This window comes from Lonchura striata, chromosome 8 (assembly GCF_046129695.1).
Source record: "Lonchura striata isolate bLonStr1 chromosome 8, bLonStr1.mat, whole genome shotgun sequence".
NCBI lineage: Eukaryota > Metazoa > Chordata > Aves > Passeriformes > Estrildidae > Lonchura > Lonchura striata.
This window is the reverse complement of record NC_134610.1, coordinates 32,603,956-32,623,078: the sequence shown is the minus strand read 5'-3', so window position 1 is coordinate 32,623,078 and position 19,123 is coordinate 32,603,956. Positions and strand designations below refer to the sequence as shown.

Below are 19,123 nucleotides of genomic sequence, written 5' to 3'. Positions count from 1 at the left end.
GGCCTCTGATTTAATTGCTTTCTGATGTGTACACACTGTGAAGCAGGTAGCCTTGCTCGTAGGCAACCTCTGCTTTAGTCTTGATTTTAAATCAGCCAGCAAAGCCATCCAGATCTCCAGTTCCTGATTCTGCTTATTACCAACACATTGGCATTTTCGTATCTTGGTCTCAACAAACTCCTTGTAGAGGTTTTAAGGCTTGTTTTCCTAAGGTGGTGTGGGCTGGTGCCCACTGGCTCCAATAGGGCCCCTCAGTGGTGTGAATTTAAGGGTGGGAGTGTCCTTTCCAGAAGTGTGGACTCATCGTTTTTATGGATCACTAAATTGCAATATTGCTGAAGGCAAAACCAGCAACAGCAAAACTATCTCTAGTGTAATATTTAACATTACATATTAAAAGAATTGGGGAAAAAATGGGTTTCTTTTAGACCTTATAGGATAAAATGACCCAAAACAGCAAATCCACTCCTGTCTCAAGAATTCATCAAAATGATGATGAAACTATTTTGGAAGAGGGAAAGTAAAGTCTGTAGCCAAAGTACTGTAAATTTTCCAGTAGAAAGGCATCTTCTGTTGCTGAGTTGTATTCCATGTTTTCCATGTATTGGGTGGTGATATGAGATACTGATGGACATCAGTAAATGCTGCATGTTGCTTACATTAGGTTTTAAATATTATTTAAAGAACTTGAGAGAATACATGGTTACCAAGTGAAAATGGTTGTTCACTGATAAGACTTGAAAATGGATTTAAAATCCATAACAAAAATTGAGGTATATGCTCTATGTGCTTTGTTTCCACACTGGTTGTGAATGCTCTCACAAAGCTGCCCAAGGACCACACTATATAAGTTAGGGGTTAAATAACTTTCTTATTATTGTTAATCTAATTTCCATTTGAACTTAAGCCCTTTCACCTGCCCATTCCTGGGGGAAAATGAAATATATTTACCATAATTGACTTGTAGTTTAATTTCTTTAGGTACACAGTAAGCCAATGATCTCTGGAGAATGTGCTTCTGTTCTAAGAGGCTTATGAACAGAGGAAAACATTAAATAATACTTTGAGATATTTATGACTGCAGTGAGATCACCTGACATTTGAGGCTTTTTTTTTTTAATTTGAAATTTAATTAATTCAGGGTATTTGGTGGTTCGTAAAGCATTTCATGCTTTTAAAAATTATCTATTATCTTTTCTCACCTTGTAGCAAAGAAACTTATATAGTGCTCCTCCAAATAAAAGCTATTAGTAAAGTACCTAAACTGTATCTAGAGCTGATACCATTTTTGGAAAGTAAATGATTTTACATAATACATGCTAGAGTTGTTTTTATTGTACCCACATCAGCATAAGCTACGCTTTACATATAAATCTACATCTGCCTCTCTCCGATGCTGTCGCTGTTGTTTCTGATGCTCACTGTTTTTCACATGTTAATATGTCAGAGGGCAGCTGAGGAGCTTTTTTTGGGCTGAGATGTGTGCTCATTGTCAGGCCATGGCAGCCAGGGAAGAGGCAGCAGGGATCCAGGGGCAGCCCAGGCACTTCAGTGGTGGCTTTTCAGCTGGACTTGAGGAGCAGGACAGACCTTGGCTCTGTGATGGAAATGCTTGTGCTGCTCACTGCCTGCAACCTGTGGCACTGTCCCAGCGTGACTCCTCCCAGGGATGCTGCTTCTCCCTCCACCCAGCAAGGGGTGGGAACAGGAGCACCTCCTGCAGCATTCCCAGTTGGTTTGTGCCACCCCTGAAATGGGGAAAAGGGGCTGTGTACAGAGCCTGCACGTGCCTGGTGGTCAGATTGCACCTGGGTGTGATGCCACAGAACATCTACCTTCTTGCCTCATCAGAGCATCCTTTTGAGCTCGTGGGCTGGCAGAAGTGTGTTGCAGACAGAGGAATGCAGGCATTGAGGGGTGGGAGCTGGAGCAGAGGTGACAGGAGTGCTACTCCTTATCCTGCTGAGTGTCTGTGCAGAGCATGTTTGCTCTGAAAACTGCTGGAGGGATGGTCAGAACCAGGGAGGCCACCTTGTATGTACCAGCACGTCCTGCAGGGATGTGTGGGTGAGGACAGGGCTGGACTGTTCAAGAGCCCAGAATTCCCCCTGCTGTGGAGGGCTGTGCTCCAGGGACCTCTTCCCAAGGCATCAGCTGCATGGTCATGTCATGTAAACATGACCCAGACAAGCAAAAACTGGGCTTGCTGCTCATTAAGGATCTTTATTGCTGCGTGTCTGAGTAGGGAGGAAATCCAAGTGCATTGCTCAGGACTGTATGTCAAAATAGGGACTGTATGAAGAAAGAAATGCTTTGGTAATTCTGGTCGTATTAAAAGCCAAATAGTTAAGGTGATGGAAAAGATGGCTTTTACTGCCTACTCTCAGAGAAAGGAGGAAACAACATATATAATGTGCCCCCAAAGGAAAGGATGACTGGATATAAAGTTTTTTAGGAATAACTTTCACAAAACCTTTTCTGGAAAGGTTTTCCCAAAACCTTGCCCCAGGAAAAAACAAATCACAGCTGTATTCACAGCCTGGATTTTATTTATTTCCTTACTATTCCAGCATGACTATAGTTCTGGCTGCTCTTAATAAAGTTAGGAAATGAGTTAGATTCAGTATTAATATAGTGAGTTCCATTTGCAAAGCCAATCAAGAGCTTTACACGGTGTTCCGAGATACCGGAATTCAATTCACAGGATTTGCCAAAGCTCTATTTTTATTTTGTCTTCATCTGATGTTATCAAGGTTGTTCATGTTCCAAAAATGGATGAGTTTAGCAATAGTTAGCAGTTGGTAATAGGAGTCAAGAAGACCAAGGCTTTTAACACATTCAGAATGTTTAATTTCCCCTCCATCTGATGATAATAACTTAACATGTAAAAAGAAAATAACACAAAATTATGTGGATTTAAAAAACCTCCCACGCACCTTATGGAATTAAAATACTGTGTGGGCCTGGAACCACGAGTATGTTCACTAAGTATGATCTCCAGAAGTATGTTATATTTAAGAAAAAAATTAAATGAAAAATTAATCATTGCTGTTTTATCCAAACACTTCACTTTCCTAACATTTTGCTATGCCCATTAGGTAATCATGCCATTTATGTTTAACTAAATTTTTTCCTTAGGGTGGCATCTGTAGAATTTAAATATCTGCTTATTCATTTGGGGTGTTTCTATAACTGGAACATAACATTGCAGTAAGTCTTGAAGTATGTCCAAGGAAAGGTCGGGTTTTGCTGAAATTTTTACTTATCGGAAGCTTTTTCACACCAAAATGTATTTCAGAGTATAGTCAGCAGTGTATTTCTGTAAGGTTGGGTGATTTTTGGTTGTGGCATGAGGAGCTGGTTGGGAGGCTGGTTTCCCAGGCAGGCTTGGCACAGCACCAAGATGTGCAGTGTGCTTTGCAGAGTCACAGAACAGCCTGACGCAGGAGACACACCGGAGAGAAGTGTGGGAAATCCTCACTGCTCCATCATCCCAATGGATGTGGAGAGCAGGGAGGAAAGAGCCAAGCCCTTCCCCAAGATGTTTCTAGGAAGCAGCATGGTAAAAAATCCACAAAGCCAAACTTGCAGAAAGCATTGAGAGTATATATTTAAGCATGGGGGATAGAACTCAGAAATTGTTTAAACAAGGTAGGATGGGTACAGTCTTAGTCTGTTCAGGGGTACATATGTTAGTGTGTTTTATTAATAATTTAGCCTTTTTAAATTTATCTAACAAAACTCCAAGATGGAAAACTATTCCTTTTTACGGCACTCCTAGTGTTGCAAAATGAGAGCAGCACATGTTATGGTCTAGCAAATAATCCTATTCTGACTGTTGTGACAGGTATTTTAGATTCTAAGAATTAGATTAGGTTAGAAACACAAGGAGGAGAAACTGCAAAACTGCAGAGCTGAGAAAAGATGAAGCTGAGGGTGGGGAGCCCTCATTTCCTATGGCCACTTGTCCAAAAATGCTGCCCATTACCCAGTAGAGCAAGCAATCCCAAATCCAGAGCTCTGCTTGTCTCCACTGTTCCCTACATGGATGCTGAACACGTTTGTAACATGTTGAACATGTTTGCGTGTTGTTTGTAAATGCTCTTTATAATGTCCCTGCAGTAAATATATCACAATGTGAAAAGTATAAAATTTGTGTGAAAATGTGCTCATTTCCATGATCAAAAGGGCAATGTTGCTCACAGTGAACCCTTTGGAAATTTGAGTTTTTCTGGAAAATAACATGGTGGTTGGTAGAGACCAGAAATGGAATGTGTGGGGGGGTTAGTAAATATATTTAGGATACAAGAATCAGGAAGAGGATGCAGAATGACGTGGCAAAGATGTACAACATACAAATACATGCAAACCAGGTTTTCCATATAGTGATGGTGGCTTTATTATAGAACCTTTGTGACACAGACTACAGCCAAGAATTAAATTTCAAAGAAATTTAGCAAATGTTTTTGTAGTACATATACTTTGACAGGTTTCATTCATAAACCTCATATACTAAGAGCATTTTACAAGGTATTATTATGGAAGCACTAAAAGGATATGGTAACTGTGAGGAGATTTTTGCCAGAAAACATCTCCTGAAGAAGACAGTCATGCACAGCAAACCAGAAATATGCTATTTTTAAAAGAATTTGTGTATAGAAAGCATCTTCAGGAAGGAGAGATGGAATGTAATCTTCTTTAGGTATACGCCTGTTAAGATATTTTTATCGTGTACTGCAATCTAATGCTAGCTCATGTAAGAGGGGCTTTGCACATTCCTTTCTCATTTCTGTTAGGAAATTAAATCCTGATAAGGTTCTATATGATGTCTCTTATCACTCTGTAGAGTAGCAATTTAAAGACCAGAAACACATATGGTTTTTCATCTTTATGATCCAATTTTGACCACTGGAGTTTGTTTCCTGCTGCTGCTTTCACAAGGGCAGAAAATGCTTTGTCCAAAAACCACTTACCTCTCTGCTGGCCTTCAGTTTGAGGAATGTTCTGTTAAATCCAAAATACACGGTTGTAATATTGAGCAAAAATTGGCTTCCTGCTAATAAATTCATACTAATAGTGTTTGGGTTTCTCTTGGCTTTCTTGTTAGTTCCTCATGTGAAGGGCGAGTAAACTGCAGATGAGAAATGGTAGGAAAAATGAAGCATCAGTTACAGTTAAAGAATTGACTGTGCTAGAATTTAAGCAATGAGAAGAGCAATTTGTAGGTGTGAGGAGTCTGTGGTCCCTATAAAAAGCCAGGATGGGCTTGCCAACCACGAGGGGAGAGTGCAAGGGCACCCTGGAGTGCCAAAATCAGCCCCCACGAGAACCTCAATGAGTGGAAATCCAGAAAGATGAAGGAGCAGCAACACAGAGGTAAATGTGTGCCCTGCATCCTTACATCCAATCTCATTTTGCAGTGGCACTGCCTGAACGTTATTTTTATTCTCAAAGACCCTCAGTGAGATAATTTTGTTACAGCTCCTGCTTTTCAACCTTTAGGGTGTTATTCCAAAACTAATCCGTGTTTTGCTTTCTGAAAATAATGTGGAGGGCATAATGGAGATGAATATCCAACCAAAAAAACTTAAATTGCTGTCTTTAAGGGTTGATTTTTAAATATAATCTGCCTGCAAGTACATTAGACTTATGGTCATTTGGATACAAATACACTTTTATAAGAGAATTATTCACTTGGGAAAGTGAGCAGAGGGAATTTAGAGAAGATGTACAAAAATAACTAGGAAGCTCAAGGAATCAATTTATGTACAAGCATTAAAGTAATGACAATAAAGCTTTACCAGCAGAAGCTGCAGAGACGTCAGTGTCTTGCAATAAAGCATGATTATTTATAAAAATAGGGAGAGAAAAGCTTGAAGAATATTTTATTTCAGCGTTAGGTCAAATAATTGATGGTGATTTCCAGCTGACAAAAAGGGAGCAGCACAGACATTTAAAAGTGGCAGGTTTAGGCATCATGAGGGAGTGAGGGACTGTCCTGCCAGGCTTAGGCTTAGGAAATACAAGGTACCAATTCCAAGATGGGCTTCAAATCCAGTAGGGTGGAAGTATTTTTGTTGGTTTAGAGGCTGGGATGGTTGATTGGTTGTTGCTTTTTGTTTTTTTTTTTTTTTTTTCTTGTTTCAAACTAACTCAAGATCAGCAAGTTTAAACATAATATTTCTTCCAGAGTGGTGGCAATTTGAGTACAGGTATTTTTTTTCTTTCTGCATGTATTTTTTGGTTTGGCTGGTTTTTTTTTTTTTTTTTTTAAAGTAAATGCATTTTCCTGTAATGACTGCAGCACATGGGTTTCCAGGGAATAGTTCAGTTGTGTTTTGACTTTTAAGACATTTTATACTTTCTTTTCCTCTTAACTTCAGGCATTTAGAATGCCTCAGGGTCACTGGTTCTAGTGGGAATGCTGATGTTAAGGTTAGTTCAAGGGTAAATTAATATATTTAGATATTGAAATTCTGTAAAAGCAACAATGCTTTATTTTGAGTGTAGGTCTAGATAATAGATATCTTGTACTAAATTCAGGCTTGTGTGGAGAGAAGGTAACATGCAGTTACAGAAGTATGTCAAGTGACACTGGAGCATGTTACATAGCAATAATGAAAGTAGAAAATTAAGCTACTAACTATCCAAACATATATATGTGTATGTGTGTGTGTATATATACACACATATATATATATGCATGCATACATTGTATAATGATTATGCAAGGAAGAAAGAAGGAAGTGGAACATAGAATTTTAAAACTGGAGAAGATTTTTATTCTATGGCAATTCCCATGTAACTATCACGAAAAATTGTTGATGCAAAAGGTCATGTGAACAAAGCTGTAGAGTAGAAAAATCATGGAACTAATGTGCTGCACTCTAATAATAAATACATGATGTCAGAGTACTCATTATTTTAATTAAACTAATGTGTAGTCGTTAATAGTTACGATGCTTTATTCCCCCAGATGAGGATTGTTAATTCAGGGCTCAGCAATACAAGAGCACCCTAGCTCCAAGGCACCCCAAAAACTGGATGAAGAAATAAGTGTTGATGTTGCTATTTGGACACAGATTTGTAGCTTATCCATAGCAGTTGTCTGTTATAGTCTTTTGCCTTGTCTTCTGTGATCACACAGATACTCAAGAAAAAATGCATTTGGTAAAACTTTGCATGATTTATATAGCTTGGAGCAATGAGTAAGTTCTTAAATTAATTATGTGGATATTTTTTTAATTGTCCAAATGCCAAACCAGATACACTGGGCTTTGGAAGTCCTCCCTATTTTTAGAGCAATACTGACTTGGTTTTTTGCCACATCTATTTTTTTCAGGCTAGTAATCTTTAATGTACTTGAGCTATTTTGATATGGTTATCTTTAATTAAGCACATAACTTATTAATATTTTGCAAGTTGGATTAAATTTTTTTGATAGTATTTTAACATGCCAATTTGTAATTACATTCCTTCACTACAGCAGACAGATTGGTAAGTCATGAGTTATTAGGGAAAAGAAATTGTTCTAATGAATAAACAGGGCCCTTCAGACAGTAAGCTGATAGTGTCAAGCATCTATCAAGCAACTCAGAAGGGCCAAAAAAGGACTTTAAGGCTATTACTGGACTGTACTATCTACCAGTATTTAAATCATAATTAATAAAAATGGTGTGGTTTTAAAAGCATGGCAATGGATCATATTATATAGTATTTGAAATATCCTTCCCCAGCATGTGCTTAATACTGTACTGTGTTTTGGTATTGTCACAACTGGTGCCCTGTGAAAGTGAACCAGTTAATGCCTGATGTGATTTATGGTGCTTTAAGCTGGGAGGTCGTAACCATAAATATTGTAAAGGGCTTTGATTTTCAGATTATGCCAAACATTCCCACTTTGAAAAATGGATCTCGCTGAAATGTGTAACATTGGGAAAGTAAACACAACATTTTAAATTTAATTTCCATTCTCTTCTGTGACAATTACAGATCACAAGAAAAAGGAAGCCATCATAGCACGTCACATATTGAACTCGATGAAATGTATTACAATGTGAATCTCTGGTGCGCTTTTTCCTCCAGTGGGGCTCTAATTTATACCTGCTCATTCAGGAATAAATAGTGCTATTTTCTGACCTGTCATCTGTCTCACCTCAACTCTCTTTCAGCTTTTACACTGAGAAAATGATGTCGTTTAACCGAATGCTAAAGCAGCAAACTGTGTTAAGATTAATTTTATAGTCCAGCCCTGAAAAATTTGAGAACGATTCTATTTGTCCTTTCATTGCTGTGCCAGTAGGTTTCCAGCGTGGCATGCGTACACATGGGGTGGGAACGTGGGCACGGAGGGAGAGACAGAGTGATGGAATGAATGAATATAGAAATGAGGGAATACTGGTGGTGCTCCGAGTTCTCCTGAACTTCCTGATCTCATTACCACCACCCAGTGGAAAAGTCCGGAGCTAATGCCAATTCCTGGTGCGAACTTCAGGGTTTCTTCCCACGGAAATACCTACTGCTTCAGGAAAGGAGCCCAGGCTCACAGATGTGAAGTTTCTAATTGACTGTGGAATATTTTTTTATCAGTTTTTTAGACTCCAGATTTTTTAACTCTGGAAAAAAATTGTGTGGCTATTGGCAGGGAAAATAATCTGTTTGTAATAAATGGCCACAAATCATCTGCTATCCTAGATCTCAAAATTTACAGTTTTCCTATTTATTTGTGGATTTCCTTTTATTAGGTTTTCCCTTGATGTCTCATTTACTTTCGTTAAAAGATTTTAATTTCTTAAGTACCTTGGAAATGGTGTACTTTTTAACAAAGCAAGTCTTAACTGGATAAAATTCTAAAAAATGTAATTGATTAAAAATGAAAACTTGGTGCTCATTATGTAGTCAACTTCATCTCCAGAAAAGCACCAGATGCAGAATGACTGCTTGAAATCTCTTTGGATATTGTTTATGGTGTTCATGTCTTGTTTGCTTTAATGTAATGCTAGTTGTGTACCTTGCCTGCTGGATTTTATTGAGCTTTGGCTGGTGGCCTGGTAGAATCACACCCATTCTGTGGTCTTCTGGCTTCTGCTTTTTGATTTATGAAAGGGTGTATTTTTTTTAATGAGCTTTTTGTGTTATCACTGAACAATTGTTCCTTGCACTGTTGCGCTAGATTGTTAGAGAAATGAAACTGAAGATTTTGTATAGCAGTCAGTTGGGAAGTCATGGAATGGTTTGGATTGGAAAGGACCTTAAAGAGCATTTAAAAAAGATCATCTGAAAAATAAAACCACTTAAAGACTGCCCTGTCACATGCAGGGACACCTTCCATTGGAGATGGAAGCATTTCCTCTGAGATAAAATCCAATTTTTTTCTTATGATGTTTGATAGTTTAATTGCATTTATTCTGTTAGGATTTGACTTGGATATGTGGTTTGAATGGATATTGGGAAACCATAATTCCATGACAGACGGTTTTGGGGATTCATTTTCCAGTTGCTGTCTCCATTTGCTTTTCACATAGGGGCACTCTGTTTGACAGAGGATTTGCTTCTATGGATATGTTTAACATAGCACAGTGAATTGCATTTTCAGTGTTTGAAATGATCAGGAGTGGCTTGTGCAGCCATCAGGTGTTTTGGCTTGGGTCATCAGGTGTTTTCTGGCCTTTGTAAAAATGTCTTGCTGTTTAATACTATTATAGTACATCAGTTGCTTGTTGGTATCACCTCATGTTCGGGATGTCATTTGCAATTTTATTTTGAATTTTTATTTGTCCGGTTCGGTTTATTTGTTAGGAATGGATTAGAGGAGAAAACAAAAAGATGCTGTGTCCATGTGCTGTTGGGGAAATTCTGCAGAATAAACATTTAGAAGAGAAGATACAGAGAATGGTGTATTATATCCAGTAAGAAAACAGTTTTTCCCAATAGTATCCTAAAGCAGGCAGTGGCAATACTGGTGACTGGGAAGAGCAGGGGCAGAGAAGTGTTTGCATTTCTGAACACAAGAATGTAGTGCCAGATACAGATGTGGGTATGTGAAAAGAGGGAGGGGACGATTCTTGCTGGACAAGCTTTTCACCTGAGCTGTTCTGAATAAGCAGTGGTGTGAAATCATGTGCTTTGAAGGGCTGAAGGACCAAAGAAAGGAAAACAGAGTATGTTTTGATAAATCTTTGCTGCTGCTTTTGGGATTGAGCAGAAATGCTAGACCAAGCCTTCCCAGTGCTCTCCCTGTGACACAACTCTGGGAGCTGCAGGGCTTTAAGGCACCGCTGCCTTTCTTAGCTTTGTGATTCCAGCACTCCACTCAGCTCAAGTGTTGGAACAGGGAGCCCACTCTGATACTCCTCACACACCATGGAGGATGTGCTGGGAACTCGGCTGCCAGAGTATCCCAGTTTCCTCCATCCTGCTGTACCACCCCCACAGCTGCTGAATGAATGCACTTGTAATACACTGTATAATGCACATTACCCCATAATGGCTTTGAAAAGGTACTCGGGATACTCCCAGCTTTCTTTCTGCTTCGTGCAAGGATGATGGCATCTGAAATAGGGAAACACATACAGGGCTCGGTGAAAAGGAGAAAAAAAAGAAAAAAAAGGACTAGTACAAGGAGACTGAAAGTGCAGGAGATGGTAAAAAGGTGTGTCTCAGGCAGCAGATTACTAACAAGGAGTTATTCTTAGGGTAAAGTGAATTTTGTTGAATTAACTAAGAATTGCTGTGGGAACTTTTGAGTTTCTTGTGACTTGAGCACAGATATTCCTTGCTACCCTTGAAGGGTATGCTTGAAGAGAGTGAATGATTTCTCAGGATATGTTAGTAACACACATGCTGTGTCATGCTTTAAAAACTGTAAACCGAAAGAGTTTATACTTTTGAATATTTTTTCTGGGTTATGCCAGGATTATTTCTTAAATAATGAATATTATTAAATATTAGAATGAAGAATATTGAGTGTACTTACAGGCACAAAAACAGTAGAATGCACAAGAATTAGTTTCATTTGTTTACTGGCTTCTAGTTCACAAGTTTTCCAGAAAATGTCTCAAATCCATAGCTTGTTTCTTGAGTTGGTATTTGCTGTTTTATACAAGAACAACTCCCTGGAGATTTTTCCCAAATAGAAGAATAAGAGAATGAGTAAATATGCAGCACTGGTTATTATTACATAGCAGAGATTTGAATAAATAGCAATATAAAGAGCTGAAACCCCAGATACTTACCCAGGAGAGCAGGACAGGGATGGAAATGGGGAAGATTGATGGTAGGTAGGAGCAGTAGCATTAGAGATTATGAAATCAGCAATTTATTAAAAATAAAAGATTTGGGAACGAAGCAGCATCTTGAGCCTGTGTGATCATAATAAACACAATGAGGCAAGAAAACTTAGGTGAAGGGTTAAGATAGATCAGAGATCAGCCAAAAAAAAAAAAAAAAAATGCCAACCAGAATAGGCAGGACTAGAAAATATATATTTTCCTTGTTAGGTATTATTTAGGCTTGTCCTTTGTTTATTTAGTGCTTTGGAGAAATCAGGTGGTTTTTAATTGTTTTTTGGTTTTTCCCTCCCTTAATAGAGGAAGACAGTGATTTTCATGAGCAGAAGCTATAGCAGCTTTTAATGCTTTTTCTCGCTTCTGTTTGGTACAAAGCGGGGTGAACCTTTGAAACCTGAGCTGTGGAAGTAGGTTATTTCTCTGTTGCTGCAAGATGTTCCCAAGTCCTTGGACTCTTAAGAGCGTGCAAGTAGTGCCTGCACGTCTCTGAAAGGCCAGAGAGCAGCTGCACAAGCCTGAAAGGGCCCAGGTATGGCTGTAGCAGCTGTGAGTAAATGTGTCAGCAATGTGCCTGTGCAAGGATTTCAGAGAAAAAGGTTCCAGTTCTTTGAGATGGTGGATGTGTGGAGCTTCATTCTGAGGCAGAAGGGTCCTCACATATCAGTAATGTTCTAATTAGAAGGTGGAAAAAATTGTTCTAGTCCAAGTTGGAATACATTTATTCCCAGGAAAAAGTTGCCTCATTTTATTTCTTGCATCATTTTATGGCTTTTCATTATTCTATCAGACCTAAACTTCTGACATTTTTGAGAGGGAACCACACCCATGATTCTGTCTGAGGGGTAACCAGGCCTTGCGTGTGCTGTGTTTTTAAATTTATCAGGTATTTATAATATTGACTTGATTTTCACATGGCAACGAACTTGCTGGTTATTTCTAGATGTACACGTACATCATCATAACCAGAAAAATCATGTTACTGTGCGTGTACATTATGACACTCTTTTTTTGGCTCTAACAAGAAGCAGCAAATTCTGATCTCTCACCTGTGGCTCAGCTGTCAAAACTTTCCACTTTTGCCATTTCTGTAATTCCTTCCTAAGTACTGGAAATGCTAAAGAATGAGTGACAGCTGTCAAAATTTACTATTCACTGTGTGCCACCGGAGGTAATGATAGAAGATGTTTATCAGAAGGGGGCACATCTCAAAAAACTGGGGCTTCCTTCATCAAGGATGCAAACACCTGAGACAATTTCTGCCAGGGAAATGTTTTGTATTGTGTCCCCATCCTGAATCTTCTGGCAGCAGCTCATCTATTTTGGAGGACAAGATGATAGGACACTGCTATTATGTTGCCAGCAGTAAATGCTGACTAAGAGACATGTTCAGATGTTACATCATGTTTCTGGGCTGCTTTTCTAAGGTGTTCGTTCTTTTGGCACTGGAAATTCATCCCATCAATCTTGATTTTTACAAGGCAGAATAAAGGTAAAGCAAGTTGGGAGATGAGCCAGCCAAGAGTATTTCACACCTCACATGAGAAAGCTCCAAATCACAGATATCTTATGTTGGGGGGGCAGGGGGGAAGCACCAAGAAAACAACAAACCACACTTTAGCATCTTTCTTGTGCACATCTTGGACTGTGGCAAATTCTGGTCCTGGAAGCCAGCTCTGTTTTGTGTGCTGCAAAAAGAAAGGAGCACTTATGCTGGTGAAGGAGCAGGGGTATCCTATACCTACCTCATGCTGATGTACCTAATGGTTTTTAGTCCAGTTTGCTGGGGGCTTTGTAGAACCGAGCCGAGCACATTACACGGGCGTTGAGGCTGAGGATCGCAGAGTCTGCGCCAGAGCCTGCGAGAAACCATGGTTGTTGTCCTTTTCCTTGCAGACGCCCAAGCCCTGCGAGGCCGGGTGGGCAGAGCCGCCTCCGCCGTCGGCCCCGGGCCCGGAGAACCGTGAGTAACCGGGGGGCAGAGGCGGGCCCCCAAGGGGCAGGGATGCGGGGGCCCCGGGAAGGGGAGATGCCATCCCCCAAGGAGCAGGGATGCGGGCCCCGGGAAGGGGAGATGCCATCCCCCAAGGAGCAGGGATGCGGGCCCCGGGAAGGGGAGATGCCATCCCCCAAGGAGGAGGGATGCGGGCCCCGGGAAGGGGGGATGCGGGCACCCAAGGAGGAGGGATGCGGGCGCTCTGGGAAGGGAGGATGCGGCCCCAAGCGCTTCTCGATGCCGTGACCCAGAAGTTTTGCCAGCCCGCTCCTGATCCTGCAGCTTGCCGGGCGGGATGCGGCGGGGATGGGCTGCGGCGGCCGCAGCCCAGCGAAGGGCGGGATGGAGCTTACCCCGAGCGAGGATGAGAAATGACCGATCTCCCCCGGTTACGGGCCAGAGGAGCCGAGAGCGGCGGGCGGGGGCGGCGGCCGATGGGGATCGCTCCGGGCAGGTGGAGTGGGGTGTTAGAGGAATATGTAAGAAAAAAGAAAAGGGCGCGGTGGAGGGCGCGGAGGCTGCTCGGAGGAGGAGGAGGGCGGGAGCGTCGGGCTGGGGGCGTCGCACCCCGGGCATCTCTCCATGCCCACCCCCCCGAATCCCGCAGGAATCACACTCGTCGTCGTCCCCACCCCCGGAAAAAGGAGGGCACACCCCACCTGCGGGGCTCGCTGCGGTTGGGGCGCCGGCTCTGCCCTCTCCCCCCTCCCGTCCCCCTTTACCTGCCGCCGGCCCGTCCGCGGCGGGGGCAGCGGGGCGTGGGGCGGTGGGTGGCGGTGGAGGCGGCGTGTGACAGATGTCCTCCTCTGACAGCGCTCGGTACCAGCCCAGTGGCTCCCTGCCATTGGCTCAGTGCAGCCGACCGGCAAGGCTGCTCGCTATAATAGCACTATGCCTGCCAGCGGCGGCGGCAGCTCGCTCGGCTCCGCCGCGGCCGCCCCGCCGCGCATCCTCCTCCCGCGGCCGCGCCGCGCCTGAGGGGCCGCACCCCCGGCCCCCGCCGGCCCCGGCCCCGGCCCTGCCCGCCCAGCCCCGCCGAGCCCGGCCTGAGGAGGCGGCCCCGGCCCCATGGAGTGCTACTACATTGTCATCAGCTCCGCGCATCTCAGCAACGGGCACTTTCGCAACATCAAGGGAGTTTTCCGCGGCCCCCTCAGCAAGAACGGGAACAAAACTCTGGTAATGGCTTCTTCCCTTGCCTCCCCCCTTCCTCCTCCTCCTCCGGCTCGCAGCGGCAGCCGGGGCCGCCCGGCCCTCCTCCGGCGCGGGGTCGCGGTGCCCGCGGCTCCCGGCGGCGCGGGGACCCTCCCGGGCGGGGAGCCGCAGGGCCGGGGCTCGCAGCCGGGGCAGCCCGGGGAGCGGCGGCCGCCGCTCGGCCGAGCGCATCCCCCGGCGCGGGGGCTGCCCGCCGGCCCCGTCCCCCCGTGCGGGGACGGCCGCAGGTCCCGCCTGAGCAAGTGCGCGAAGGGACCGAAACTTGTCTGTTTGCTCGTCCGAGCCCTTTGGGTAGAGAGATGCGCTTGTTCGGGCACAGCCTGGGAAGCGATCCGCGGTTCGGTTTGTCGGCTGCCAAGTTCTTTTTGAAAGCAGAAGTCGGGGTTTGACAGGACTCGGTGGGTTTAGGCAATTTGGCGGAGGTGCTCCGGAAAGCCTGCACAGGCTATTCGGGCTGTTTCTCAATTCATCCTCCATACTTAGGCATCTTTGCATCTGTTGGGTTTCCTATGGTTTTGCTGACTCGCTGGAACTCGCCCCGTGCTGTTACTGAACTTTAATGGAAGAGTGACGACGCAGTAGCCTTGGCAATACATTTGCTCTCCTGCCTGCTCAGATAAAAGGGATGTAGGATAACGGCAGGCTGGGCGAGCTGCATCGCAGAACATCTCAATCACGGCACCAGGCAGTGTGGACAGATGTCTGGAGAGGAGGATGGAGCTGAAAGGGGGGCTTAGCCACGTTGTTTATCTCTCACTCCCATCACTGCCTTATTCTGAAATCCTCTTTGGAGGAGATGGAGCAGAACTTACTCACCACATTCTTGTTCCCTCGAATGCGCGACCTATATTGATGGGGAATTTACTGAAGTACTTAACATTTGCTAGAGTTGGCAAGCTTGCAATTTCTCCCTAAATAAAGAGATTAAAGCAAGTCTGAGCCAAGTCATAAAAATAGTAACTACTACGAGAGAATCTGAGGCAGATTTTTGGACTGTTTCAAATGTGAAGTTCCTGCTTTCACGTTGTAAATCTTTACAATTTTATTTGCTGTGGATTCTGCGTATTTTTTCTGTCAGGGATTGTGTTCCTGGAATTTTAAACAAGTGTTTGTAGTATCCATGAGATGGCAATATGCGTGTAATATTTCACTGTTACAGTTGCAAACCCAAGACCTACTGCAGAAATATTTGATACATTCCTAATAATGGCATGATACATCACCTTCTTCCAACTAAACAATTTCAGTAAAGATGCATTTGGCAGGACTGAGAATACTCTGATGTAACTTTTGGACTGTGCATTATCTTGCAGTTCATAATGGATTCTGCTTCAACAGCACTTTTTTTCCCTTGGCAAAAAAGAAATTAATCAGTAATATTGAGAATACAAGGCTGTCTTTTTTATTTACTAATAAAATTATTTGTGACCAAAATATTTTGGGAAAGACTGGTGCTAACTTCAAATTTAAAAAAAAAATAATTGTGTGGCCTTTGAAGTGCTCATATGCTGGAAAAAATGTACTCTGGGAAGAAATTTTAACTCAGCCCAGATCTTCAGTGAGACAGATGTGAGGGGAGACTGGCTGTGGGACTGCCATGAGAGCCTTGAGCTCAACAACTTCTGTGTGGGCACTGAGCACTGGCAAAGTTTTTGCTGGGTTGAAGAGTTCTTGATGTTGGCTCTGTGGACAGCAAAATTCAATCCTTCCCTATGAAATGAATGGTATAGATGCAGGCATCAAGACTTGTGTTTCTGAGCTACTTTTTTAATTTGTAGGAGGTAAAGAGATCATTAAGTTGTGATACAGGGCATTATTAGCTCAGACAGGATACTTCTGTGATGCTGAAGTACATCAACATCTATTTCAATGGGAAAATCAGATGTTTGATTGTTTCAGAGGATTGGTCACTTTCACTGTAAACAAGCTTTTCAGACTTTGAAGGATGAAAATATTTTGTTAGTGTAAGCTAGTCTAAGTCTTTAGAAATTCCAGTAAGAACACAGCCTTTTAGTATGCTCTTGCTGTCTTCCATCATAAAACAAGACTAGGAGAAACAGCAATTTCTGAGGCTAAAAATCAAAATTTTTGAAGCTGCTCAGACTCAGACATTGCTTCCTATTTGCTCTAAAGCATTCATTGTCTCTCCATCTGAGCTCCAAGCTTTCTAAAATTATGCTTCCTCATAAACCAAGGAGAACCTGAAAACAGCCTCCCTTTGTACGACACAGAATTGCTTCTGTGCAAAAGTTGCATTTGTTGTTAAGTTTTGGTTCTCCTTCAGAGTCCTGCCACCATCCTCTGTCTAGTAATGAAGATGAATGTGTGTTTCAGTAGAATTTCACATCAAGTAGAAAAGTGCTGGATAGAGTTAGATGATGTTGTGGTTTTGAGAAGATTTTATGTGGTGTATCTTCAAACCTTAGCTGATCAGCTTTTGGGAGAGAAAGTTCCTTGGGCCTTTTCACTACTGTCCCATTCTGTGGTGACCTGGTATTGACCTGAAACTCTTTTCTTTTAGCCCTGCTCTCGAGGAGAGGTCACTGAGAGATATTTTTTCCCTGATTCTTTGTCTCTGTGGGTGATGGTTACGTGTTTGTCCTCTGCCTGTGTCCTGTTTCACACAGAATTAGTAGTTTGAAATTCTGTGAAGATTTGATTCAAAACTCCCAGAATACAGCAGGAAGAAAGAACATGACACACAAAGCTTTGGCCTTCTATAAAAGCTGCTCAGTGGAGAGCATCAGAGTTACTTTTTTGGTAGAAAAGATGGAGTGACAGAGTTTCTACCTCGGTCTTTCCCTGAGGCACATCTGCTTTAATGCCTAATGAGTGTGGGCTTTGAGATGGGGCTGTCTGGGAGAGGGGGAGAAGATAAAGATGTAAAGATACAAAGTAGGAGGAGGATGGGGAAGGCCACAGCTCTATTCCTCAAGAGAGGTCATTGGTAAAACCTGAGCTCAGAGAGAGGTGAAGGGCACGAGAGGGAACAAAGGAAGGAGTGGATTTAGGCAACTGAGGAAACAGGTTATGGAAAAAAACTTTAAAAAATTAAATAAACTAAGAAAAAGTTGCTTGTGAATCTACCTTTAGTCAGGTGAGGGTGGGAAATGAAGGAATGTGTGTCTGGATGCAGTTCTGGGTATCTGACAGCTTGGCCCAGTACTGGGCACATGTGGTCCCCCCGGCCCACTGGGTCGCTCTTGGGGTAGGGATCCCTTACCCAATTGTCATCTGCTGCTTCTTGTCAGGAAAATAAATCTGGATAAGAAATTGATGGGAAATGGGTCCCTGGGGAAGAATAGCTTCCAAACTCCTATTAAAAAGTAACTTCAGAAAATAGAGCGGTATTTTTAAAAGAAATTGGTGGTTGTGCTGTCGAAAAAGGCTTTATCCTCTCCCTCTGCAGTTTGTATTGCCTGAAATATCCTTCAAACATGCAGAGTCTCCTAACAATAGCTAATCTGCCACTGGAGTACTCCATGGCAGCTCTTTGGAAGGTTTTTTTGTTGTTGCTGGAGTAGTGTCTGTGTGAACCAACTGCCATGTGGTCTTTGTGTGGCAGATGGTTTCTGAACAAGAAGCTCAAAACTCACCATGGGGGTCAGTACTATGCAATGATGTTTCAAATTTCTACTGCTCTTTCTACATTTTCATGCTTTTTGGTGTTTTAGTCAATGAATATTGGCCATTTAGTCGATGATTGCTTGGCCATTGCATGTCAGGGTTTGTACTTGGTGGCTATGAAGCTTTCCCAACGATGTTCTTTTTGGCTGTAGCAGTTTATAAAATTTTTTGCTGCAAACTCTTTGTTGTGCCTCTGGTCCTGAACTTTTAATGCACTTTGTTATTTTTTTAGGCCTTGTGTTATTGATGCCAAATTACAGTAGTCTGTCTTTGTAATTCATCTTCCTTGCTGTGACTGCTGTCTTGCAGTTTATAATCTCAAAAAGTATTGAAACTTATATGAAAAAAACAGCTTTCTGGAGAGAGAAATCAGTTGTTTGGAGTCAGAACCACAGGTGATTTTTTTAAATCCTTAAAATGCCTTTCAGGATGTAAACCCCAAACAATTTTAAAGTATTTATCCCAGTTAATAATATATAACTTTTGGTTGGTCAGCAAGAGAACCGAGTCTTTGGCCTTCTGAGTAGCTGGTATGTGGCTGGTGACTGAGTATCTGCTGTTTCACCTGAAGGTAGTGCACTGGTGTAAAAGGGCTCTGTTTCCTGGAGATTTACAATGTGGAAGTGTGGGGCTCCATGTCTTTTAACTGGACGAATGCATTCTCTGGTGGTGATCAGAATGAGTAAGGTGCTGTCACTTGGCTGAGGTGCTCAGGGAAAAGCTCAGACCCCTGCGTGGTGCAAATTGCTGCTTTAATTCTAGTTTCGTGTCTTGTTGATGCAGATGGAAAGTAGGTGAGATGAGAAGGTCCTGATACAGCAGGACCAAATACACCAAACACAAGAAACTATTTTTGTGATTAACAGTGACCTCTTACTTTGGTTGAAAGCATGACCACAGGGGACTCCAAGGAATGGAAACAGTGGTCCTCAAGTCCAAGGGAGGCAGTCACAAATTATTTAAAACTGGAATCAGACTCTGAACTCAATGCCATAAGCCT

At 42.6% G+C, this 19,123-nt stretch overlaps 1 protein-coding gene and 1 long non-coding RNA gene across 4 annotated transcripts in view; one reads left to right on the top strand and one right to left on the bottom strand.

Annotated features, from left to right (window-relative positions):
- Window positions 1-4,374: 4,374 nt before the first annotated feature.
- LOC144246708 (uncharacterized) lies at window positions 4,375-14,243 on the bottom strand. Of its 2 annotated transcripts, none has more exons than XR_013340386.1 (5): window positions 14,004-14,243; window positions 13,031-13,144; window positions 10,976-11,114; window positions 10,480-10,551; window positions 4,375-5,131 (listed from the first exon to the last, which is right to left on the bottom strand). It is a non-coding gene; the product is annotated as an uncharacterized LOC144246708 (long non-coding RNA). The 2 variants fall into 2 exon arrangements; XR_013340387.1 differs by lacking the exon at window positions 14,004-14,243 and adding an exon at window positions 13,635-13,864.
- A 50-nt stretch (window positions 14,244-14,293) lies between these two features.
- The window catches only part of ZNF804A (zinc finger protein 804A), a 145,347-nt gene continuing 140,517 nt past the window's right edge, over window positions 14,294-19,123 (top strand). For both annotated transcript variants that reach the window (XM_077785157.1, XM_021543118.3), the window contains exon 1: window positions 14,294-14,460. In XM_077785157.1, coding sequence (XP_077641283.1) covers window positions 14,350-14,460 — 111 coding nt within the window. In that variant the 5' untranslated portion in view covers window positions 14,294-14,349. The remainder of the gene's footprint in view (window positions 14,461-19,123) is intronic.